The sequence below is a fragment of the Balearica regulorum genome, chromosome 16 (genome assembly GCF_011004875.1).
Source record: "Balearica regulorum gibbericeps isolate bBalReg1 chromosome 16, bBalReg1.pri, whole genome shotgun sequence".
NCBI classification, from domain to species: Eukaryota; Metazoa; Chordata; class Aves; order Gruiformes; family Gruidae; genus Balearica; species Balearica regulorum.
This window is the reverse complement of record NC_046199.1, coordinates 1,743,649-1,769,125: the sequence shown is the minus strand read 5'-3', so window position 1 is coordinate 1,769,125 and position 25,477 is coordinate 1,743,649. Positions and strand designations below refer to the sequence as shown.

General features: G+C 36.0%; 1 protein-coding gene across 4 annotated transcripts in view; it reads left to right on the top strand.

The window, feature by feature from the left end:
- The window catches only part of ITCH (itchy E3 ubiquitin protein ligase), a 63,879-nt gene extending 38,672 nt beyond the window's left edge, over positions 1-25,207 (top strand). For all 4 annotated transcript variants that reach the window (XM_075769043.1, XM_075769044.1, XM_075769042.1 and 1 more), the window contains exons 8-24: positions 45-279; positions 1,518-1,613; positions 3,676-3,850; positions 4,827-4,893; positions 6,778-6,862; positions 8,122-8,250; positions 8,918-8,990; positions 9,922-9,993; positions 12,032-12,120; positions 12,797-12,956; positions 13,242-13,375; positions 17,333-17,473; positions 19,284-19,404; positions 20,152-20,256; positions 20,487-20,583; positions 20,968-21,040; positions 21,719-25,207. In XM_075769043.1, coding sequence (XP_075625158.1) covers positions 45-279; positions 1,518-1,613; positions 3,676-3,850; positions 4,827-4,893; positions 6,778-6,862; positions 8,122-8,250; positions 8,918-8,990; positions 9,922-9,993; positions 12,032-12,120; positions 12,797-12,956; positions 13,242-13,375; positions 17,333-17,473; positions 19,284-19,404; positions 20,152-20,256; positions 20,487-20,583; positions 20,968-21,040; positions 21,719-21,818 — 1,952 coding nt within the window. In that variant the 3' untranslated portion in view covers positions 21,819-25,207. The remainder of the gene's footprint in view (positions 1-44; positions 280-1,517; positions 1,614-3,675; positions 3,851-4,826; positions 4,894-6,777; positions 6,863-8,121; positions 8,251-8,917; positions 8,991-9,921; positions 9,994-12,031; positions 12,121-12,796; positions 12,957-13,241; positions 13,376-17,332; positions 17,474-19,283; positions 19,405-20,151; positions 20,257-20,486; positions 20,584-20,967; positions 21,041-21,718) is intronic.
- Positions 25,208-25,477: the final 270 nt, after the last annotated feature.

The window sequence follows — 25,477 nt, the reverse complement described above, 5'->3', positions numbered from 1 at the left end:
AAAAGGCTTTTTTTCCTCTGCCTTTGATATCTCTGACATCATAGCAAGTGTAAATGGTCCTTCATCCACATCCACAGAAGATGATGGGGCCAGTGCAGGATCACTGGCAGGTACAGCTGCAAATACATCTTCAGAACAGAGCCCTGAGGGGGCAACAGCTGCAACGACAGCTCCTGCAACTGCTGCGCTCACCACACCTCCGGTATCAAAACAAGTCCAGCCAGTAAATCCTCCACCTCAGGCACTTACTACAGTCAGTCAAGGTCCTCTTCCACCTGGGTACGAGTGTAATGATTTTTTTGTGTGCTGACATTTCTGATTTTACTTTATTTTACTTAAAGTAGGTGTAACATTTGTAACGTCTGCCTTTTGCTGCATAACAAAAATCCCCCCGGTATTCATTTGGGGGTTTTCAGAACTGTTTTGTCTGGTAGGCCTTCAAGCATGGTTTATTCAAGAAAATAATTAATCTTTCAGGTATTTTTGATACCTGTCATATGTTCCCATGTCAGTGAAACATAGAAATTTTAAATAGTGTGACAGCTTGCTGTCTTCAAATTACAGTGAAGTCAGGTAGTAAAATATTGGTATAGATAAGTAGAAGAAAAGCTGCTATTGCAGTACATAATCTGCAGCTCCTGGGAGTGGCACGGGCACACTGTTGTATTTCAGGCACATGTGGAACTTGCCAGATGGCTGGTCTATTGGCTCAAAGCTCTCATTTACATTCTAAAGTTAAAAAAAAAAAAAAAGTTTCTGGACTCTGAGTGAGGGAAAGCAAAAGCTTCCTAATGCAAATGGTGTAATTGGTGAATTATCTATCTGCCTTAATTTGAAGGCAGTTGAACCAAAAGGTAGGAGAGGTCTGAATTACCTGGCTTACTCACAGGATAACTGCGAAAAATTGGTTGTTGCTTTACCATTTTGATTTCAACAGAAATGGCAAATTAGCATGCTTTTTCCTCTGCAGTGTTACATTTGATGCAAATACAGGGGTGAGTCAGTATCCCAAACGCTGCATATGCAGAAAATGTGACCAGTGTCCTTATGATGAACTCTACATATAACTGATCTGTGCAAAATTTACATATTTTGAGGATTTGAATTAATGTTACTCTAAAAGGAGATTATGCTCTACAGACAATTTTGTTCAACAGGTTACTGATACACTTGATATTGAATACAAAACTTTGCTTCAATGTTTGCTGAAAATGTATGCATGTATTAAAATTCATGCATGTAGGCATGAATTTTAGCTTCAGTTTCCCAGAAACTGAAGGTGGTCATGTAGAATGCTTTTGGTATTCTAGTTGACATAGAATTACTCTTAATATGAACATTTTACTACTCTATATTGTACAGCGTTTTGGTGCATCTCGTGAACCAAGTGCTAGTTTCGAGCATTTTATTTAGAAATAAGCATTTTATGAAAACAAACATTTCTCATCTTTATGCTGTAGATGAATGATTGGAGTAGTTTGATCTGGAGGAAGATAAAAATATTGTTTTATTTTCAGTTGGGAGCAAAGAGTAGACCAACATGGCCGAGTATACTACGTAGATCATGTTGAAAAAAGAACAACGTGGGATCGGCCAGAGCCTCTTCCTCCAAGGTGAGCCAGGATAGGTCATATGATTGTCTAGGATGTGTCTGGATTTTTCAGAAATTATTTGACTGTCAGTTTACTAAAGCTAGAAAGCATGATTGTAAATAGAAATGTGAACCCAGTACAAACAATTGCTCCAGGTTGTCTCCAAGGAGTTCTGCAGAAATGCGTAGTACATACTATGGAAAAGAGTTGAATGTCAAAAATAACAGAATCTGAATTTCCTGTCAAAGATTAAGCAAGTGCAACTTTACTGAGAAACAGATTTAAGTTAAAGACAGTAGACAGCCCCAACAGTAAAAGAGAACACAAACCACAGAAGAGTATTTTGGGATTGAGGTAACTATTGGTTTGAGCAAGAATGCCCTTGGTTACCACTTTATCCTGAGGTTACTGTTTGCAGTCCTTTGATCTTGTCTCAGGGTTCCCAGCTGCTAATTTACTATCCTCTTATAAAACTGCTTTGGTTATTAGGCTTTTCCAGCTGTTAACATCAGAACAGCCAGTGATGTTAGTCTCTACATGGAAGCAGTGTTCACATTTGTTCTATGTTTCTTATTTTTTTAAAAAATGTAAGAAAAGCATAAGAATATTCTGTTGCACTTCATTCATACTCAAGTGGTTCACACATTGTACAGAATTACTAAGTAAAAACGTGGGATAGTAAAGAGAACCTGATATTGAAGAACAAAAACTGGCAGACAGTCTCATAAAGGGAACTCGCCTGTCACAGAATCATAGAATAGAATCATAGAATTGTTTTGGTTGGAAAAGACCTTTAAGGTCAAGTCCAACTGTTAACCTAGCAGTGCCAAGTCCACCACTTAAACCATGTCCCCAAGCACCACATCTACGCATCTTTTAAATACCTCCTGGGGTGGTGACTCCACCACTTCCCTGGGCAGCCTGTTCCAATGCTTGACAATGCTTTCAGTGAAGAAATTTTTCTTAATATCCAATCTAAACCTCCCCCGGCACAACTTGAGGCCATTTCCTCTTATTCTATCACTTGTTCCTTGGGACAAGAGACCAACCCCCACCTGGCTACAACCTCCTTTGAGGTAGTTGTAGAGAGTGATCAGGTCTCCCCTCAGCCTCCTGTTCTCCAGGCTAAACAACCCCAGTTCCCTCAGCCGCCCCTCACCAGACTTGTGCTCCAGACCCTTCACCACTTCGTTGCCCTTCTCTGGACACGCTCCAGCGCCAAAATGTCCTTCTTGGAGCGAGGGGCCCAAAACTGAACACAGCACTCGAGGTGCGGCCTCACCAGTGCCCAGTACAGGCGGACGGTCACTGCCCTGGTCCTGCTGGCCACACTATGTCTGATACAAGCCAGGATGCTGTTGGCCTTCTTGGCCACCTGGGCACACTGCTGACTCATATTCAGCTGGCTGTCAACCAATACCCCCTCATCCTTTTCCACCAGGCAGCTCTCCAGCCACTCTTCCCCAAGCCTGTAGCATTGCATAGTCTATTTTTATCTCTTTGAGAGGATTGACTACTGTATTACCTAAACTTACTCAGAATGGTAGTTTTTTCACTCAACTTTTGTAAATAGTGCTGATTTCATATGAACTGAAAATAATAAAAACCAACCCAACCCAAAACCAAATGAAAAACAAAACAAACCCCAATGCCCACACCTTCCTTTTCTGCCAAATTTGAGTGTGAGGAAATCTTGCATTGTACAGCCCCAACTGTGAGGGGTTTTGCTGTTGTCTTAGGAGAAGCCAGCAGACTACTGTCTTATGGGTTGAGCGGGATAAAGGCAGTAATTACAATTGACAGTGGTTTGTATAGCTCTTGAAAACTGTTTCAAAAAATCCTGAAAGTACAGTAAATGGAATGAGCCTGACTTGGTATATTATGCAACAAAGTAAGCATGGTTCTCCTCAAACAATTTTTAGCTCTTATATAGTTTCAGTGCACAGTAAAAGAGAAGAAAATGTCTGCTGATGAGCCCATGCTTCATATCCACTTCCAACACACTGCCTGTTTGCTTAAAAGTGCTTCTGAGCCCTTGAAATTGTCTGCTATTGAGAACCGTTTCTTGTAATTTTTATAAAAGCTGGGAGCGACGAGTTGACAACATGGGGAGAATTTATTATGTTGACCACTTCACTAGAACAACGACGTGGCAGAGACCAACATTAGAGTCTGTCCGAAATTATGAGCAGTGGCAGCTTCAGCGCAGTCAGCTTCAAGGAGCTATGCAGCAATTTAATCAGAGATTTATATATGGGGTAAGGAATATAACAATAACTATGAAGGTTAAGTAAGAGAAGTATCTTTTTCAGGTTTTCAACCCATTAGGTTGAAACCTAATCTCTTCTACATATTGAAAGTATAAATGTATTTGGGTTTTGGGCATGCTTGTGGGTGACTTTTCCCCATAAAGATACCAGGCTTTGTTATGGTTTATTCTTTATGATAATATAGTATCTTTGTGTGTGTACATGACAGGTAACCTTAGTTCATGTCCTTGCAATGACTACAGGCAGCACATGCAGTGTAATGGTTTTTTTTATTTGTCAGCTGAATATAGGTGGAGTTCTTTGATAAACTTTATGTACAATATTGATAAAAGCCATTGGTTCAAAACAAACCACGGCTTAGTAACAAGCTGGTTTATTTGTATTGTGTCTTGTACTGGCTTGACCAAAGATCTGGAAGGTAAGCAAGCTCACAGGACATATATTTCTGCTTTGGGTAAAATGAAATATACACAATGAATGTTATGAAAGCAAGGAAATAGAAAATAATCCTTCCAGAATTTTAAATCCATTGTCTTCCTCTGATGAACAGTAGACTGTAGCTCAAACTCATCCAGTTTATCAAGGATGGTGTAGGTTCTAAATGTGCTGTATGTGTAGAGAATAAAAATGGACCTCATAAATGATGGTAGGGAGAACAGCACTGAATGCAGGAGTGAAGTGGTTTGCTTTCTGATTGTTTTGGTGCTACTGTACTAATTTTCCTTCTGCGTAGGCAGGGACACTAAACAAAGAATAATTATTTTCTTGGCACTGCAGTTAATTAAGCATGCCAAGGTCTGTAGAATAGGCCGCCTCTGTGGAGAAAAATAAATTGTTGGCATCTTTGCTTATATGTAACATTAACAAAAATGCATTTACTTCAATAATTCATGATGGCTATGGTAGAACATCTGGAAAGCAAATGACTAGTCATTAATGCACCATTTGTTTCGGTGACTTGCAGAACCAGGACTTTTCATCCACACAGAACAAAGAGTTTGATCCTCTTGGCCCTCTGCCACATGGATGGGGTAAGACTGACTCGAAAGTGTTTTGTAATGCAACGTAATTAAAGCGTGCTTCTGCCAAATTATATTGTCAGCTGTTTTTTAAAAAGAAAATCTGGATTAAAAATCTTTTAAAATTAAATCTAATCAAATGTGCTGTTAAAACAGAGTCCTGACAAGGAGGTGCAGTTTCAAAGTATATTAGAAACTATAAAGTATTCTGATTTACTCATTGTAACTATCATAATAGTTTCTTTCACAGTCATCCTCTTTTTTTACCACTTTCATTAGGCAGGATTCCCCTCCATCCCATGGAGGATTCCCATTCCTGCCAAATCAGACTCCAAATCCCCTCTAAATCAGACTGTCAAATTCCCTATCCAAGTCAATTCTCGGAGAGTTTTGTTGGTTTGAAAATGTTTTTTTTTAAAATGAGAACTACCACGTCTTGACTTGCCCCTCTCCCTGGAATAAATTTGGTTTTGTACTTTACAGGGTTAACAATTTACAATTAATATAATTGGGGCGGGTGTGCACAAAAATGTAAGTGTAAAACTAATTTCTGGTGTGACTATCAAGCAGATATAAGAATTCACGTGTCATGATACATAGGCAAAGTTCTCAGAATTGTGTAATTGTAAAGCAAGTAATTACTGGGTAGAGTTAGACCTGTGGTTTTGGCTCGTCTGTTTTTCTAACACAACTATTTGGATTTTTAGTTCTGGTATTGATGCCGTTTCATGTCATAAAATTGTCGTTCCCCACATTTGTTCTTTCTTGCATTACATATATAACATTGCAAAGAAAGTTCCTTAGACTTGCATTGCCCAGACAACAAAACTGAGTTTCCACATCATGCTGAATTCTGCTGTCAGTGTAACTCTCATAGAAAAGTGTCTACTTCCAGACTTCTCTTGTAAACTGAAGCTTTTTACCTGTAGCAGTCAGATTTTGGCCTGTTTTTATAGTTTGTATTATATATTCTGTATTTCTTTTGTCACACTAAATAAAAATTGCATGAAGAGCTGCAGAATGGTACAGAGGACCAAGCTGGGGCATTTATCATAGGCTTTGTTCAGTCCTGGGCATACACTAAACTATGTGAGAGAAAATATAAATGTATTTTCTTAGAAACTGCATTGATCATTTTTTCTTCTCTGCTTATTATTTGAATATGAAGCCCTTGTACTTTCTTGATGCTCGTGTATACATCTGTTACTATTTTGTGTTTGCTGTCTATATTGCTTGTAGGATATGTCACAATAACCAAAGCAGCTGGAATTTCCTGTGGAGAAAATAACTTTTTTTTTCTTTCTGCTGATTAATTTTTTTCCTACAATTGAAAAATAAATAGCATAGTAAAGGATCTTACGACAGAAGTTTCAACTTCATCAATATTTTAATCCATATAAATTTTTAACTTGCAAAAATACTGAAAAACCTTTTTAAAAAATGCATACAGTAGGGTAATAAATCTAGTGAAGGTAAATCTCCTGGGATGAGCTACTTCCTTCGTGCAAATGTTTATATTGTTGATACCCAGAATCTCTCTGGCGGTCAGGATTGTTGGTATAAGCAATGCAGGTAGAGACAGCTGAACTTTTCAGGGTAAGAATTGAGATATAAAGATCTTACCTATGAACACCATTAAGTGGAAACTTTTTCTCTGAGGATAGGTGATGCTGCAGTTTCATATGACTATTAGCAGTCAGTAGTATTAAGACAGGTTCCTGTTTGTGAACAGCTTATTAAGGAATAATGACAAGGAAAGTGAAAAGATGTTGAGTCAAAGGAAGTACAGAGAAACCTGAAGACAGTAGGGACTGTGGCTTGATTTTAGTTATTTTATGCAGTCTCAGCAATACATTAAGCAGGCACTGATTTTTTTTTCCTTTCACATCATTTCAGAAAAGAGAAATGACAGCAACGGCAGAGTGTATTTTGTCAATCACAACACACGAATCACTCAGTGGGAAGATCCCAGGAGTCAGGGGTAAGAAATCAGTTGCAGTTTCATGTAAATCTGGAATGAAAATGTAATGAAGTAGTGAGACTGAGAGCTAGGAAATGCTCCCACAGCTGAGACGTGGACTACTACTCCTTTTATAAAGACAACACACGCCTAAACATTGGTATCGTTGGAGGAGGGAGGGATTTCTTTCATATAGTGATGGGATAGTGCAGAGGATCCTGAACAAGAATTTGGTTATTTCCTAGACACTCAATAGGTAAGACAGAAGGAAGACAAACTTGAAAAACTGCAGCACCTCTCCTCACACCTTTTAAAAAAAGAGAGAGACAGAGAGAGAACTGGAGGCACTACTGAACATAATGGAGTACTGTTTATTTCCAGCTCTGGTCAGTCTGACTCTGAGGTAGGGAATGTAGGCAGGAAATTGAGGGTGAAGGGTGTTCAATCCCTATTTCTGCTGTTTGCGCTGAAAATTTCCATTTGATGAAGCAACTTGATCTGTCCTCTGTAGAGAAGGAATAAGAGAAGGGGGAGTGCAATAGCCTAGTATGTGTGGAGGGGTAATAGCTGTAGCCAGAGATGACTACTTTTCCATCCCAGTCATGTCTGCAGCAGCTGACAGTGTGGAGAACACTATTATTCTTAATGCAACCCAACAAGCAAATGTGCTGGCTTCATAGTTAGAAATACGGTCCTACAATGTAATTCTACAAGTCGCTCTTCTAAGTCACTCTGAGAGCACTTTGGAGCGATACTACTCAGGTCTTCCAAATGTATTGAGATCTATTTTTGTTCATACCAAAATTGAGTTGGAAGTTGTCAAAAAATTACACAAAATCAGTATTTGTTTTTTTCTTATATTTTTGTGATTCTGAAACTCTTTAAGTTTTTTACTATTGTGATTATACATGGGGTACCAAAAGCTGCTTATTAAAATTATATCAGTTTTCAAGTAAAAACATAATAGAAGATAAAATTCTGTTGCTTAAGTGGAGGAAACATCGATAAACCTTGTTTACATTTTTCCCTTAAGTTTCTATTTGCCATTATTCCAGGTAGTGCAACCAAATGAGCTAATATTTATTTAAATAGTCATTGTGATCTAACTGAGAGCTGACACAAAAATTTAAGAGGAAGAAAAGGCAGAATAAATATTGAATAGAAGGTTTCTCAATCCATAGTTTTTCTAGATCTGCCAAAATTTTTACTGTCTCAGGTATTGTTCAATTGACTTAATACATTAAGTTGATCAGTTACCATGTATTTTATTGTATCCATAGTCAATTAAATGAGAAACCCTTACCAGAGGGCTGGGAAATGCGATTTACTGTGGATGGTATTCCATATTTTGTGGATCACAATAGAAGAACCACTACATATATAGATCCCCGCACGGGCAAGTCTGCTCTGTAAGTGTTTTTAACATTATACTAAGTTTTCAAAAGTGAAGTTTAGCACACGTAATTTTTGAAAGGGTTTTTTTCCTCTTTGTACCTTCTTATACGGAAAGTTTTACATGTAATAATGCTTCCTAATTTTCTGGGTTTTTTTAATCCACTGATAACTGTCCCTGAAGAAGGCAGAAGAAAGTGTCTAACACTTTAGAATCCTTCTTGCCAAATAGTATATAAGATTTGAGGGTAATGGAGGAGCTTCATCAGTGCTGTTGATGACCAGATCCCTTCTTTCCACGTACAAGTCTGTCTTTTTAAAACTGCACTCAATGCTTTCTTTCTTTTATTTTTAGGGACCAGAATGGAGTTAAAACCAGAATTTAACTCCCAACTGAAATTAACTGAATGTCATACCATCCTTATTGTTAGAATCTTTTTTACAGTTAAGAATCAGATACTGGTTAAAAAGTACTGTGTATGCACTCCATGGTTTACAAAGGAAGACTTTTTTTTAGTTTAAAAACTAGAAAATTACGTCCCAAAATCAAAAAATGTGAATAAGAAGCTTCTAACTAGATAGCCAACAAAACCATACAACTATATAACTAATACATTTGTAGGCTTTTACTTAAATTACAAAACCACTTTTGAAATTAATTTGTTTTTCTCCTTTTGGTTCCAGAGCCAATGGACCCCAGATAGCTTATGTGCGTGATTTCAAGGCAAAGGTCCATTATTTCAGATTCTGGTGTCAGGTACGGATTCATTTCTTGGGAATATTTGTTTGCATTTTGGGGTTTTGCCTACATGCTTTAAATGAACTCTTCAATGCTTTGCAAGGAAAGGTAATCAACCTACTTTAAGGTTAAAAGTGAGTTAAATTAGGAGGGAGTAAATACAGGACTTGTATAAACTCATGTAAGCTTTAAAGCTAGGTAAGCTATGGCTTTAAAACTTCTTAGAATAAAGGAAAACATAAATTTAGCTAGGTTTTTTTCCAAAGTGGTGGGTTTCAGAATAGTGTTTTCTTTCTGCTGTTAATAAAGGAATATATGGAGGCACAGTATTTTTATAGTTAATACAAGATCTACTTCCTGCACAAATACAAACTTCTGGAAGAAAATGCAGGGCATTTGACACAGAACATGCATGTCTAAACATTGAAGAATATACTGTGTTGCACGTTAGTGTGCTCTAGCATAATACCAAATTCCAGTGTGTCAGTCTCGGTCCTCTAAACTCTATGTATATCAAAAGATTAGATAACTTGGTGTTTAGGAAAAAGTGTTGGGTTTAAATGTTCCAGTTTTCAAAAGTCGATGAATTATCCTTTGAAAAATAGTAGAGACACTAATTTTTCACTTTGAATTCTGTGCAGGATAACCTAAATTTTCTAATTTTGTGTTGAATTCTGGGGTAGAAAGCCTTGCTGACTTAGATTATGTTATTTGAACCTGGTCTAAGCAGGATCTGGAGGCACGTATATCTCCCTGTAGGTATCGATATTGGAAGCAATTTGTTCTTGGAGTAAATTACAATTCAAATTTCTTGATTACTGGGTTTGTTTTTTATGGATTAGTGGAATTCAACTGTACCTCTTAAAAAATATATACAACAATTAACAGTCTGAACTCAGTATCAGAAACTCTAAGTGATTGTGCACTTCACCTCTAAATTTCATTTCAGCAACTGGTAATGCCACAACACATAAAGATTACAGCAAGCAGAAAAACATTATTCGAGGACTCATTTCAACAGGTATTGTATTAAAACATGTTAGTTGTGGGCATGAAGAGTTGAGTTGATTACGTTTATTGTCACATGTCATTCCTGATCCTTTGACATCTTGCTAATGTTATTTTAAGTGAGACTAACCAAAAATACTAGTTTAATAGTTAGGATAGAATCATACTTATATATTAAAAGATCATGCTCAAATGTGAAGTTCTGGCTGTAAAGACTGTGTCATCTAACAGAGAAGGTAATTTTTTAATTTTTTTTTTATTTTTCCTCAGAATTCTTTAAAATCTAAGTTAATTTTGAGGGGAGTGCTGTGGCAGAGCAGCTACCCATTCTCAGGAAGTTTTCATACTGTGCTTATGTTTGTTGGCACATTTTTCCTAGCAGTGTGTTATATAAGTATGGGCTATGTACCAAAATAGATTAAGCTGATCTTAGTCTGGGTGTTATGGGTCTTTAAATAGAGTAATGGAATGGTTAAAAGAAAACAAAAATTATTAATTCTATTTAGATTATTAGTAACAAAATTCTTATTAATGTCTATAGATCTAAACCATGGTTAAATTTTGCTCCTGTACAATATTTTCAAGGGCTTTGGACTTTCACTTTTGAATGTTCGTTGTGGCAATAAATCACTCCCATTTCTTGTTAAATTGAAGCGAAAAGCAGCTCTTTGTCAGTTTAATAAGAGCATTGGAAGTGCATGGAACAACTCCTCTTGGCAGATACTCTTCTTAGCCCCCTCTGTATTTTTCTGACTTAAAAGTAACTTAAGAAAATGCAGACCTTGTCCAAGAAGATAGGAACTTTTAGCTTCCTCTGTGCCTAGCTGAATTTTTTTTTCCTATATGTCTTCAGACTTCGTTTCTTGTAGGAATTATCACAGATGTGTCAAGCCAGGAAATTTGAACAAGTAGAATAGTATGTTGAGAAAAATATGTTCTTAAATAAGGATTATTGCTTTCTTGTTCAAAGTATTGTAAAATGGCTTAGCAGAAGCAACAAATAGTGCAGTTGGCTAGTCTTTTCTTTTGGAACAGTGATGTCTTCAAATAAAAGGGATTAGAAGGGGACAAAATAAATCCTGCAACTGAAAGTTAGCTCCAGCCCTATTTCTAAAACTGCACTTGGTCCTTTTACAGTAACCATAGAGGTAATAAAATTATATTGTACTGGAAAGAATCAAGAGAGAGATTATGTAATTATGTTGACATAATTACACAAACCTAGGTTTCCTTAGGGAAGCAGGGTGCCTTATCAATAATTTAGATGACAAATTGCAAAGACCTGAGTTAATTTTTATACTTGTTAGTCATTCATCATTTGCAGATATCTCTGTTGGGGTTATAAAATTTTTTGCGATGATTACTACAGACATATAGGAGAGACTTTAAAATGCAAATCTTGACCCAAATTCTGTGCCTGTCATTGCAAACAAGAACTTAAGGTTCTTGGACACACAAAAGTGTTATGTGAAATTCTTCTGACAATTGACCAAATCAGTGTAATTACAAATTTGGTCATTGTATTAAAACCAGCATTAGTAAAGTTCCTTAGCATCTGTGATTCTTCCTAACTTTTAAAAAACAAACCAGCTAGATTTTTGTTATCCTCTTTAGGAGATGAAGCTGTAAAATTAAAAAAATATATATAATGTATGTTTATTGTTGGTTTGTTTCTAATTTATTTAAGTCCTTGATTCATGTCTCTTCATTACTTGTAACTAGGATACCATTCAGTATGGTATTTAACAAATACCAAATTTACTCACTTTGGGCCTGTTATTTACTGGCTAGGTTGCTGGCCTAAGTATCCCTAGTCTTTAATTTCAGAATTATTTCTTTTACATCTTTCACTTTTTAATCTATGGAAATACGTTTACACTAACACTTCAAATTCCATGAACATTCCATAAGAAGGTACTTCACGTATTCATAGTTCATTTTATGGTCTGGATTATTTAAATGCTATATTGCTTGATAGCAAATAGTAGTAAGTCTAGCCAGTGCTTATAGCTGTTTTCTTACAAAGATTTGATTGTTTTTCTTTTACTAAGATAATGAGCTTCAGCCCTCAGGATTTACGGAGACGTTTATGGGTTATTTTCCCTGGTGAAGAAGGCTTAGATTATGGTGGTGTTGCAAGGTAAACTAAACTGAAATGGTAAATAATATCATCTCCAGCAAGTTGTTGGTGTGAAGATTTTCCCAAAGTAGTTATTTAAACTGTAGTGCTTTCAAAATATTAGTGAAGTTTATTCCTTATCTTTCCTCAGAATAGCTGAGGAAGACAGTTGCTTAAGATGTATACGTGTCTTAAAACTGTAAAAAATTATTTTCAGTTCGCATTAGGAATACTTTAATCGTCTCAGTGATTAAAGAGATGCACAGTTTACTGAACTGTAGTAAGCCTTTGGCACAACCATTAATATCAAAGTAGAAGTTTATTGAAAAAGTGAATAGAAATCTACTTTCAAGTCAAAAGTCTTTACTGGCATGTAACTGAGAAATGCATGTATTAATTAGCATTCCCTAAAACTCTATAAAGTTTAAATCAGCATTAGACTTTTAATCTGCTCATTTACATAAGGATGTTTTTTTATCCAAACCACTGACAGTCATATATCATTGTAACTTTTCGTATTAATTGATAATTTGTGTTAGTTTCAATTTGTTTTCAATTTGGTCTAGCATACTTTCTGGTAAAGAAGTCAGATTGACTACTTATGTGCCAACAAGTTCCTAAGTTAACATGAGTTAGCTAAAGTAATTTCTAATTTAATTTATTTTGAAATGTGTTTTTATTGTTTGTGTGATTTCAGGGAATGGTTCTTTCTATTGTCACATGAAGTTTTGAACCCAATGTATTGCCTATTTGAATATGCAGGGAAAGATAACTACTGCTTACAGATAAACCCAGCCTCTTATATTAATCCAGACCATCTGAAATACTTCCGATTTATTGGAAGATTCATTGCCATGGTAAGTTCAAAAGTAGACAGCGGTTCTCTCATGCAATTTTCCTATCAATAAATATTGTACCATCAGATGGATAATTAAACAATTATTTTTTGAGCTGAAACTATTATGAGGTGTTTGGATATAACTACTGTTGGTATAAGTTAATTCAGCATATTAGCAGTCATGATATTCTGTGTTGTTTTAATTCTTTGGCTGTGAAATTTCATCGGTACAGAGTACAGAATGTTGTCATATTAAGTATGCAATCGTCCTTTACATTATTTTGTCTGTTTTCATGTTCTTCAGGCTTTGTTCCATGGGAAATTCATTGACACTGGTTTCTCTCTGCCGTTCTATAAACGTATCCTAAACAAGCCAGTAGGACTCAAGGATTTAGAATCTGTTGACCCAGAGTTTTACAACTCTCTCATCTGGGTAAAGTGAGTTTGACTTGATTTTGTTCTTGAAATAGCCATACAATGTTTTGATTTTCACTTCTGCCAGGAAGTAGGTGTGGATTTATTACTAAAAATCCCACTGGAAAGTATAATGCATCAATTGCAGAGCAGTACTGGAATTTTTACTGTAATTTTAGGTACATATAATAGTTTGATAATGCAAAAGCCTTTCTGGTTTGTTGAATATTCTGCACAGCATCTTGCATTCCGTTTTTGCTATTTTTTAATAAATCTAGCTAGACATTATACAGATGTGGCAGTCTTGAACACTGTTACAAATAAAATGGCTCGAGTAAATTGCACTGAAACTTTTCAGATAACTGATTAAAAGAAATCAGAAAAAAGCCACTCAATGTTTCTCTAGTACCTGGTTTAGTTAGAAAACTTGAGAAAAATTTAGTGCTACAATAATGTGACGTTAACAAATGTAGTTTAATATTTACTACTGCATAATTCTTCTGTTAGTCATACCTGAAATTTGACTTCAACGTTAATATTGAAGATGTAATGCTTTAAAGAAGTTAATGCTCATGCATTTTTCTAGCTGCTCTTAGTTTTTTTTGCTCCAAGCTGAATGATTCAAGACCATTCCTACATATAGCCTTCCATGTATGCATTGTCAGTCATCTGTCTATTCTACATTCATACTCCTTTTGAGTCCTCCTCCTCTGCTCCTTTGCAGATTCCTCTCCAGAGAGCAGCAAGTAAAAAGGATCTGGAGTTTGTAGACCATAATTATTTTGGAATTATGTGTTAAAAATATTTTAAGAAATAATTAAAAAACCCCCTTAGATCTAAAGCATTGTAATTTTGTACATATTTTATAATATCAGGACTCCGGGATGTTGTAGTCCATGATTGATGTGCACCATGTGTTTCATTAACACAGGCAATTTTCTTTTCACAACAGTTTAAAGAAGGGAAAGACAGACAAATTCAATTAAAATTTTTTTGCTTCTGCTATAGTAAAAACAATTTAGCAGAAAAATTAGTCTTTTTTATGTGACTACAGAGATAAAACATTTTGCTTAAGAATCATACAAAGCCAGAATAGTTTTAAAAATGCTTTGAGAAATTTATAAAAGGTGTGGGGATTGGTTTTTAAAATGCAGCAATAAATGTTACAGACAAGATTGTAATCTGCCGTAGTGGTGAATCTTGGAAACATTACCATCAATAATGAGGAGGGGGGAAAGCACCTTTATGAGATGTTTACAAATTGAGATAAGAATTTTGATATTGTTTTCAAAGAGTAGTGCGTTCCATACTCAATGTATGCGCTGCTAAAAGGTGTAGTGAGTTAAAATTCCATTAGGAAAACTTAAAATAGTTGCTGTTTGAGTAAAGATGCTGTGAAACTGAGACCTGAAAGGGAAAAAAAGTCTCGAAGCTTTAAGTCCTGATTTCTGTAATTAAGGAATCCTGTTACCTGTTTTGTAGTCAGAAAAGTTACATATATTTTTTCAAAGAAAGAGACATCTTGTGACTTACTGAGTTTTAGAGACCAAGCAAATATGATACTGAAAAATGCAAGCTATAGGGAAGAAATTTGCATTAAATCGTGGGGGAAGCTATTACTGGTGAATGATCTTCTGACTAAATTCTAACAAGTCGCACATATAACAATGTTTACCTTATGAACAGTATTAACCCATTAATATTTTGTGGAAAGTCTAGACTAAATGGCTGTTGTTTTAAGCCATTATTCTGTAGACATAGTTGCATCTCTGCATTTGTGTGTGTAGTGCAGATAAGCTGGCCGCTTTTCACATTTCAAGGATGGGGTTTCTTTATAACACCCAATAATTGCAGGTCTTTCAGAGCTGCTCGAGTGTGTTACATTTATTCTGTGAATGGTTCTTTTGGTGCATATGTAATTTATAATGGTCTAAAAGAGCACAGAGGCTTCTGGATGTCAATATCAGGCTGCTTGTCTACAGCAATAAATGGGGACTTGTCATAGACATCACAGACTACTTTTCCCCATCATTTTAATTCAAAGTATCCAGTGTTGCAAGATACCACCCAGTGGATTGTTGTTGTGAAACTTCCAAGACTGAATTCTTGGGTACCAGCAGTCCCTAATGAAAGATTTTGTCAAAGACAGGAGAAGCCTGCATCTGTAGTGAGGAAGTAGGAAACTCAGAACTTACTGTCAAGACCAACTCTTACATCTCACTGTATATGAGGGTTTCAAACGACTAAACTGTGCAGGGTACATATGCTTTTATTAATCTGCACTCAGTGTTTGGGGTTTTTTTGTTTGTTTGGAGTTTTTTTTTTGTTACCATAGAAGAAAGTGATAGGGAAGCTTAAAGCTGTAACAAGAACTTTTCTGAAGACTGTCTCTAGAGCAAGTATGACCCAAATATCAGTAGCAATTTCTGTAGTGATAAAGAAATCTTCTAGGTTGAAGTCCACGAAAGGCTTTGCCCCTTTAAAAAAAACACTTAAGGATATGAAAATTCTAGAGAAAAACCTTCAGACGTCTGAGGGGTGCACATTGACTTCTTAAGTACAGAGACCCAAAATTCATGTTTAGTGTAGTTGAGCCTCCTTATCTGTAATGCTGATGAATCATAGAATGATAGAACAGTTTGGATCAGAAGGAACCTCACAGCCCATCCAGTCCCACCCCTGCCATGGGCAGGGACACCCGCCACTAGCCCAAGTTGCCCAAAGCCCCATCCAACCTGGCCTTGAACACTTCCAGGGATGGGATGAAGTTATCCTCTAAGGAAATGACTGCAAATTTGTAGGTGAAATAAGTCATGTCTGTCGGGGTGGACATAATTTTGTTCCTCACCAAACAAGTAAATGTTATAACTTTCCAGGCAGCTTTCAGTAGTTTTGAATTTCTTGGTGCTTCTTCTGTTGGGTGGCCATTTTCCTTGTTCCCTCAATTGTGAAAATTTCACAGAATCATTTAGTTTTGAAAAGGACCTCTAGAGGTCATGTAGTCAAACCTCTTGGCTCAAACTGAGCTAGAGCAGGTATCTTTTGTTTTAAAAGGAAGAGGTGATTTTATTTCATCATCCATCCATCTGAAACCCTCCCTTGTCATCTGAGATTTCATGCAATAGCATGTGTTTTGAAAAGATCAAGTTCAGAAGCACTACTGTGTCACAGTGCTAGATAAACCACCGTGATATTTTCAAGACTGACATATCTGTGTTACAGTTCAGGACAAATATCTTGATTTTACACTTTATTTGGGGGGGGGGGAAATGGTCATCAAAACCTCTACATATGCAAGTGATTCTTCACTTTACAGAAGTGCACATCAACATATAAATTACCATGTTGTTCTCCTGGCTATTAACACTTATAAAGAGAATAGAGTTTATTTGAGCAATGTTTGTTGGCTACAGATTCTTCCCATGCTGAAATTTCTAAAAGAATTCCTCTTTAGCGGGAGTATTTGTACTTTGTTAACTTAGGGGCTTGTTTTAGTATATACTTACAAGATAGTCCCATAAATACACTGGAGTTGAAGATAATTCATTAAGCATGCAAAGTCTTTCTTAGTTGCTTCTTATTATCTGACAAAGTGACAGCGACAGTTTAATGCAGTCCTTACATTACCTGTTAGAAGAAGCAATCATGCAATGAAATACAAAAATGTCATTACTTGAGAAGTTTCTGTATTCCATAGACATTCTGCAGATCATAGTCAGCAGGTAGTTTGTCAGCCTTGCGATTGGTAAATTTAAGGGTACTAGTGATTAAAAACTTCTGATCAGCAGTAGAATTCATGTATGCACATTGGTAAAATGAGTCAGTACTTCTTGGAAAACCATAATTATTGTGTAAGGAACATTTCTGTATCTTGATTATTTAGTTCCAACCCCTTTTTTCTTAAGGTTCTTCATACCCATCTCCTCTACTGAGTAAAAGGTCTTTATACAGTTACTTAAAATGATATTTTTTTCCTTACAGAGAGAATAATATTGAAGAATGTGGCCTGGAAATGTTTTTCTCAGTTGACAAAGAAATTCTAGGTGAAATCAAAAGTCATGATTTGAAGCCAAATGGTAGCAACATTCTGGTCACAGAAGAAAACAAAGAAGAATACATTAGGTAAGAATACATGAAGATTTTAAAATACTCTTATCTCTGTCATTTTCTTTCTTTAGTTCTAGCAAGAAAAGATTGTCAAACAATGTTATCTGAAGCACTGTTGAAGTTCTGTCTCTGAGTAATTGCTGATGCTGGCAACAAGTGGCAATTGTTTGGATATCATATTTGAAAGAAGAATATTGATAGAAATAGATTTTTACAATCCACTTTTCCCAAAGATTACAGTTTGTAGAAGGTCCACTTTTTTTCCTAGAGATATTTTAGTTTAGCAGAACAACATGACAACAAATGTGAATGGCAGGTATTGCATGAAATTGTTGCATGTGTTTATTATTAGAATCATACTGCTTCATAGCCTGCTGATATTCCACCCAGCCATTTATGTATGGGGGTTTTTTAAACTTAAGAACGTTTTTGGATGCTTTTGTGATGTTTGTTATTTTTTAAAGATACTTGGAATCACTACTAGTTTTATCTGAACTGGTCTTATAGTATATTTAGGCCTTGGCATTTGTAACAGGACAGTGTTATGAATGATGTCTTAAGTTGTATTGTCATGCATGAAGGATTTTGTTTGCAGTACCAGAATGTTTTAAAGCTATAGGTTAAGAGGGAAAGAGCCTAAGAGCAATTAAAGCATAAAAATGTGAACAGTGACCTGCTTTGTCCTGAAATAGCCCTTCTTCCTCGATGTGCAGCAGTGCATAAGCTCTGCTTTGAGGTGTGATCTTCAACATATAAGCTTGGAGGATGTGCTGGGGGGGGGGGGGGGGGAAGTTACAGATTGCAGGCACAAAATAAACTGAATCCCAGTAGAATTTTCCTCTCTTACGATGTGTTCTGTGAAGGCGTCTTTCACGGGAAGCAGTGAGAGAGAGAGGGGAGTGGATTTTGTTTTCATCACATGAGTAATCTGAAGACATTTCAGTGATTCACAGAAAAGGTAGTATTTGCAGAAGAAACATATTGGCATTTTGCAGTTTTGCAAAGTATTAATATTGGAGGCGAAAATAAGGAGGATCTGCAGAAAACCATTCTCTTCTAGTTCCTAGGAACCCAGGAAGAGCTCACATTCCAGTTGGACTCACATTCTTTTGTCTTACTCTGAGTCCTGCTTTAAGTCCCCAAAGTTTCTAGGATTGAAACCAGAAAATAGCCATCTCTCCTTTAGACTCCAGTTCTCCTGACAGGTTAGGCTTGAATTCAGCATAGTATCTGCTTCTCCATGGGTTCAGATTCTTCGGGTCTCCTGCCTGCTTTTCACCCTTTTATTAATAGAGAGTGGAGTTTCTGCCACAGAGCAAAGTTTCATGATTAACAGAAACAAATATGGAACTTTCCAAATGGACACAGTCATTTCTTGGTAAGCTAGCAGTCCTACTTATCTTCACCAGTACCACTTGACCTAGTTTTTACCTTCTAATGGATAATGACTGAGATTTCTGGGGAGAATATTAGACAAATACAGCTCTGCATTTTTTTCTTTCTTCAAATGCCTAGGGACTGCTGTGCTCTCATTAATATAATCAGTCAATAGATGCTGCCTTGGCTTTGAGTCTAAAATACTTTCCATAGTAGAATGGCTGAAAACATAGGGTTTTAACTTAAAGAAAAAACAAAATAATTTGCACAGAGTACAGGTTACTAATAAAATTGTACAATGCTCTATCCCCAGAACTTTCCAGACTTTCCTTTTTTTTTTTTTTTTTTTTAAACTTAGCCTATTTTGAGGTGAACTGTAAGCTAACAAAGATGTGGACCTGGGTTAGCACAAGCCATTTAGACTATCTTTCTGTATTTTCTTTTACAGACTAGTAGCAGAATGGAGACTTTCCCGAGGTGTTGAGGAGCAGACACAGGCTTTCTTTGAAGGCTTCAATGAAATTCTGCCACAACAGTATTTGCAGTATTTTGATGCTAAGGAACTGGAGGTAAAGGATTGTTTGGCTATTGCTAGGTCCAGGTTGTTACACATAAAATACTTAAACTCCAGTCATTATGTCTGAAGAGCAGAAGTCACTAAGGCTGACAGCTCTGTTTTATAGGGCATATGAGGGAAACTTTATGGAGTAGTATTTGATGAGTGTGTTTCCCCCCAACTTTCCTCTTTGCAGCTTACTGATGTGTTTCTAAAGGCTAAGATTCTGCCAAGCAAAACTTCTTACCGAAATCCTTTTGTAATCATCAGTAATTTGATTTGCCTGTGTTCAAAGAATGAATAACTTGACAGAAAGGGAGATAAAACCAGATATGCAATGAATGATTGCATATAGACTGGACCAGGTTCTGGATGGTTATGGTATCTCAAAAGTTACACTTTCTGAAGCATCTGTTCAATTTAAAAAGATAAAACCAAAACATCCTATTCCTAGTGGAGAATTGTATGGCTGGGCGATGATAAACTGTTCCTGGTTTGAATGTCTAAATGCAAGCAATTATTCTTTTTTTCATGACAGAGATGCTTCCTATTTTGTGGCCTCCAAATACACTTCATGAGCAGTCATCGCTCTTTGTTGTAGAAGCTTGGGATAAAGTTGAAAAGTAAAAACAAGTATACTGTCATTGCAGATGCTTCTAAGTATGGGTGCAGTTGATGTTCTGTTTTGCTATGTGGGAAGGCATAGAAGGAAAGTCATAACTTGTACTAGCATGTTTATTTCCCTTTTTCTCTCCGAAAGGTGCTTCTATGTGGAATGCAAGAAATAGATTTGAATGACTGGCAGAGACATACCATCTACCGGCACTATACCAGGACCAACAGACAGATAGTGTGGTTCTGGCAGGTTTGTAGACTTTGTTTTATTCTCAGACCAACAGAAGTTACAGAGCACATCTACAGCTTAGTAAACAATACTCAGAATTATTGAACAGATCCGTAGCGTGTGAATATAAATTGCTACTGCTAATCCAGCTATTCGTAACAGTCATGTAATTTGTTACTCTGTGGACAATGATGTGAAAATCTGAATATCAAATCTATACCTAAATATTTATTTGCATTATTATTTTTCAGTTTGTGAAAGAAATAGATAATGAGAAGAGAATGAGACTCTTGCAGTTTGTTACTGGAACATGCAGATTACCAGTGGGAGGATTTGCTGACCTCATGGGTATGCATTTGATAATCCCTCTAATGCATTAGATTTTTTTTTTTTTTTAAAGAACCAAGTTATATGTTTATGGACATTTCTAATGAATTTTATATTGAATGCTATTTTCTAAGTCCTGCGTATACTTAAGCTATGATGGAAAAAGAGATGGAGGGAATGTTTACACCTTTGGTATTGAGTTTCAAAATCACCTCAAATTTATGCATTTCGCCACATGCATACTTTGATCTAGACAGAGTTATATCGTGAAAGACAGATGTCTTTTTTTCTGTGTGAGGAATGGTATTGTTTTGTGTCTAAGCCTTTCATACTTCAGTTGTAATGTATTGCCTACAGATACAAAGGTAGCTATACCTATGCCTTGTTTATCTGAATTTGTTACAGGGAGCAACGGACCCCAAAAATTTTGTATTGAAAAAGTTGGAAAGGAGAACTGGTTACCTAGAAGTCATACCTGGTGAGTATCAAAATATTACTGTTGTTCTGGTTTTGCTGACAAGAATCTACTTGGAGATTTTAGTAAATGTGTAATATACTTAAATGCTTGAGACTGTGTGAAAGCAAAGACCAAGTTATACCAATAAACTTTGTTGTTGAATAATAGCTGAACTTCTGAAAAAACTCTTTTGGCGTGGAGTAGATTCTATTGTAAATTCCATGGATTTGTGTATTACTGAAAATGTAAAGTAATAAACAGTGCTGTCTAAAGAGATTGAGATTGATCTTTTGTTATCACTACACTCCATCTTGATAGTAGCCACATTCCCATTCCCTGTTCCCTAGAGAAAAGGTAGCTTCTACTCAGTTCCTCAGGTGTATTAGTGGTTAGTAAAAACACACAAATTTAAAATTTCAAATGTGAATGATTACTCTAGCTAACTAACTAGGAAAAGTTAGTGAAATTTCTTACCAGGTACACTGCATTTCTGGAAAACTATCACTGTTCAAGCACTTGAACTCCAGCTTTCACTCTCAGAAATATATAAGTTTATGTTTAGTTATCAGTTTTTCACACAGTATAAATCCAGGTATCCATCTACACAGCAAAAAGTTTCATTACCTGTATTCATAATGGATTTTTTTTTTGTGATGGTTTAATTATTTTTCAGTACTTAATTTTTTTCTTTGTTTTCAGTTTCAATCGCTTAGACCTTCCACCTTATAAGAATTATGAGCAGTTGAAGGAAAAGCTGTTGTTCGCAATTGAAGAAACAGAAGGATTTGGGCAAGAATAGGTAAAATTTGCACCTTGAAGAATGTGAACTCAACACGATGTATGTTCTTCACTTCTTGTTGCACACTTCATTGTAAAGTAGACTTGACTTGGATTTATTTAACAATACTAATGTGTAAGTAAATGGATGTTATCCTGAGATTTTATCCACATTAACTCTGGATTTCTATTGAGCACTTTCAGAAATCAAATGAGCAATCAGATATGGCTACAAACGAATTATGACCTAAGTAGAGGTTTAATACAGCTTTGGGCTCTGCTTTGTTTTACCATTCATTAATTAGAATGTGTCCTTAATGACTGACAGATTTTTAACAATAGTTTTGTCTTTCCTTTTTAGTAGCATTTTTTGCTACTGATGCAGTGGGAAGTTCATTGGTAGCTGCAATGCTGCAGCATCATCATAAGCCTCTTTACAGCAGTGTTATTAGAGCCAGCTTGTAACCATCTTCTGCGTACCATGGGCAAATTCATCGCTTAAGCTCTTTTTTCTAACTCAAGTGTGGCCAGACTGTTTTTTTTCCCCGTCTGGAGTCTGCTCACATGCCAGCTGGACTCAGGCTGCTGTTAAGGGGATGTCAAACTGTGGCACAAATCCAGGGCATCGCTTTGCTTTGTTTTTTCCCTGATCCTGCTAATTTCAGCAAAATAAACACCCGCCCAAAGTTGTTGGAACATTTCTGTCTGCCCTCAGAAGAATTCCGATCTTTTTCTGTGTAACACATTTAACTTTTAAATCAAAATTAACACTGTGGTACTTCACTTGTTCTGCAAAAGACAAGACCACCTGGGATTGCACTGATTCCGTTTAGATTCCTGTTTGCAGACTGATGTTTCTTGTCAAAAGTGTTAATGGACATTTTTCTCAGTGTTATTCTTACATGTTGCAGTCAGTTTGCTCTGAAGACTTTATTGGGTTCTCAGGAAGAGGTACAAAACAACTGGATTCAGAAAATGATAATACTTACCATTTTTGCTGATGAACTGATTTGCGATACCGGCTAAGGCTAAGAGGGTTAGAAAGTTCAGACACAGATCAAAGATGATTTTTTTTTTAAAAGGTGGAGTATCGGTAAATAGTTCTATAAAGATTGAAACTAAAGTTTCGGGGGGAGGTTTCTAAGCTAATTCACCCTAAGCTGCTTATAGCTAGTAATTTTGTAGTGAGTTCCTATTGGATTAATAACATCTTTTACTTCCTTTTAGAATCTGTTGATATTCAATTCTCTTCTGGTTTACAATAATGTTTTGCATTTTACTGCTCCTTTAGACTGAATGCACTTTTTGGGTATGGTCAGCTCTTTCCCTATCTGAAGGGAGGAAAGCAAACTTCAGTGAGATGAGCTGTTAGTGATAGTAAGAGACATGACACTAGAAATAGCACATATTAAAGCATAACCGGAGCTCAAAGCATTGGGATAGGAGTTGTATTTAAGAGGCTTCTAGATGTCGGAGCTGAAACGGGACAGTGGGAAACTGTAAAACTGAACTTCAGTCTTGAAAAGAATATTTCTTTCCTGCTGTCCTTTCTGTTAAAACTATAAGAGGGAAAAACTGATTCCATTTTTCTGTCTAAGAACAACCAAGAAAGTATAGTTTTTAACTGACTTCAAGAGTTTTTCAGGTCATACAAAGTGATACATGCTTTTTTGGAAGGCAGAATGCTTAGACTTCAGAGTGAATAGCTCTTTTGTCCTGCATGTTCTAAGAAAGGCCTGGAAAAGAGTTTCTGATGATGCAGAAATGACCCTCTTACAATTTCATTGACGGTGAGAACTAACCCAACTTCATGGTTTTACTAGGAGGAAAACCTGCCAACTTCAACACATTTGATGGATATATTACTGTATACAGCTCATGAGGAGGAAAAAAAAAAGCCTTATAAATATTTTCTGTTTATATTAATTCTTACAATGAAATGTAGTTATCTAACATATTTACAAGAGACATTAAATTAAGCAAGATAATGCAAGATTAAGCTATGAAAAATAGTCTGTGTTCTGCATAATGCTTTATGATTCATGTAGGGAACCTAGAAATATTGTTAATGTATAAATATCACCCAAAAGGCTTTCAGCCCTATATTTTTAAAATAAAAAATAGTTATAATTGAAATAGCCTTAGCCCTAGTTCTATAGGGTATGGCTGTTTAATATTTTTATGGTTGAAATGTTTAGTTCAGGAAAAAGGTAAATGCTTGTATATATTTTTGCAGTCTGGGATTCCACTTATTCCATTTTTCTTTCTTTAATTTAAATGGCATGTTTATATGTCTTTTCTGCTGTATTAGGATGGGGGAAAGGGGGCTGGATATCCCTTGCACCAGATATGATTTTAAAATATTGCAGATAAAGAATTCATTGGGGGGGGAATAATCTGTGAAACATTGCATTTGGCCAAAATATATTTTTTAAAAAAAAAAAAAGTTAAAGCAACTTTACTGGGTTAAATTGGCAATATTTCTGAAGTCAGAGGTTAAGATTACTTAGGCATTTTACTTTGTCAGCATTGTGAATGCTGACAAAGTAATTTTTTACAGCATGCTGTATAGAAATAAAAAGGAATTAATATAAGCCACTGGTGCACTTTTCTGTTCTTTACGGGGATCTGGTGAAAATAACATGTGGATGAGTCCACAGCATCTTGGTATCCCAGGTAACAGGTTATTGTGAATTGGACTTGTACAATTTTCAGCAGAGATTAATGAATTTGTCTCCCACTACTTCAACTGATTTAGCAGCCTGAGCTGCATAAATTCATAGTATGTCACAAATGTATATTCATATGCAACTGTCAATTGATCCTAATTTTCAAGTACTAAAATAACTTTCATTTAGAATTTTGCCTTATGAGAATGATATGAGAAAATTAAATGCTGAGCCGCTGATCTGAGAATTAACAAAGCCTTATTGTTCTGGGTAGCTCAGGAAATGTTAATATACTAATGAAATGCACAGTAAATGCGTCATGTCTTCATCTGATCTAGTATGGAAGTTGTTTGTTTTTTTAATCCAGTTGCTTGTGTTAAAAAAAAAAAAAGCAAAGCTTTTTTTTACTATTCTGAGAAAAGTAAAACAAAAAAAGCTTAATTTTTTTGTTTGCATTTTTATTACATGCTGCACTGGATTTGTAATCTCAACTCTCTCTGTTATATTGGTATCTCCAGCCCCCTTTTTGTGGTGTCTTTTAATTTTCTTCAAGAATCACTGTTTGTGTATATGTGCTCTAGTGAACTCCTATATAAACTGGGATCAGCAGCACTGGATTGTAAAATACTGTACTGAAATTCATTGTTGAAATTTCCTTGCATTGTAATTTCAAATACTCAGGTAACTGTAACAGTATCTCAGTAAGTCAAATACTTTTATAAAACTACTTAAAGAGCTGGTAGTCTCATCATTATTCCTTCTGTGTGCAAATAAATTGTCTGTCTCCTCTTTGGGGGGTGAGGGGTTGGCTGAAGTTGTCCTTCTAGCAAAGTTCTTTAGGTATGTTTCTTTGCTGACACCTCTTCTGCCGTTGTTGATTGCATTGGAAATTCTTTAGGAGATTTCAGACACAGCTGCCATTGTGACTGGTTAGAAACTGCAGGTAAAAAAAAATCCCTGAATTTCTAGTGCTCATGGTCCTGGGGATGCTGCCCCGGGGAGACAGTGAGGC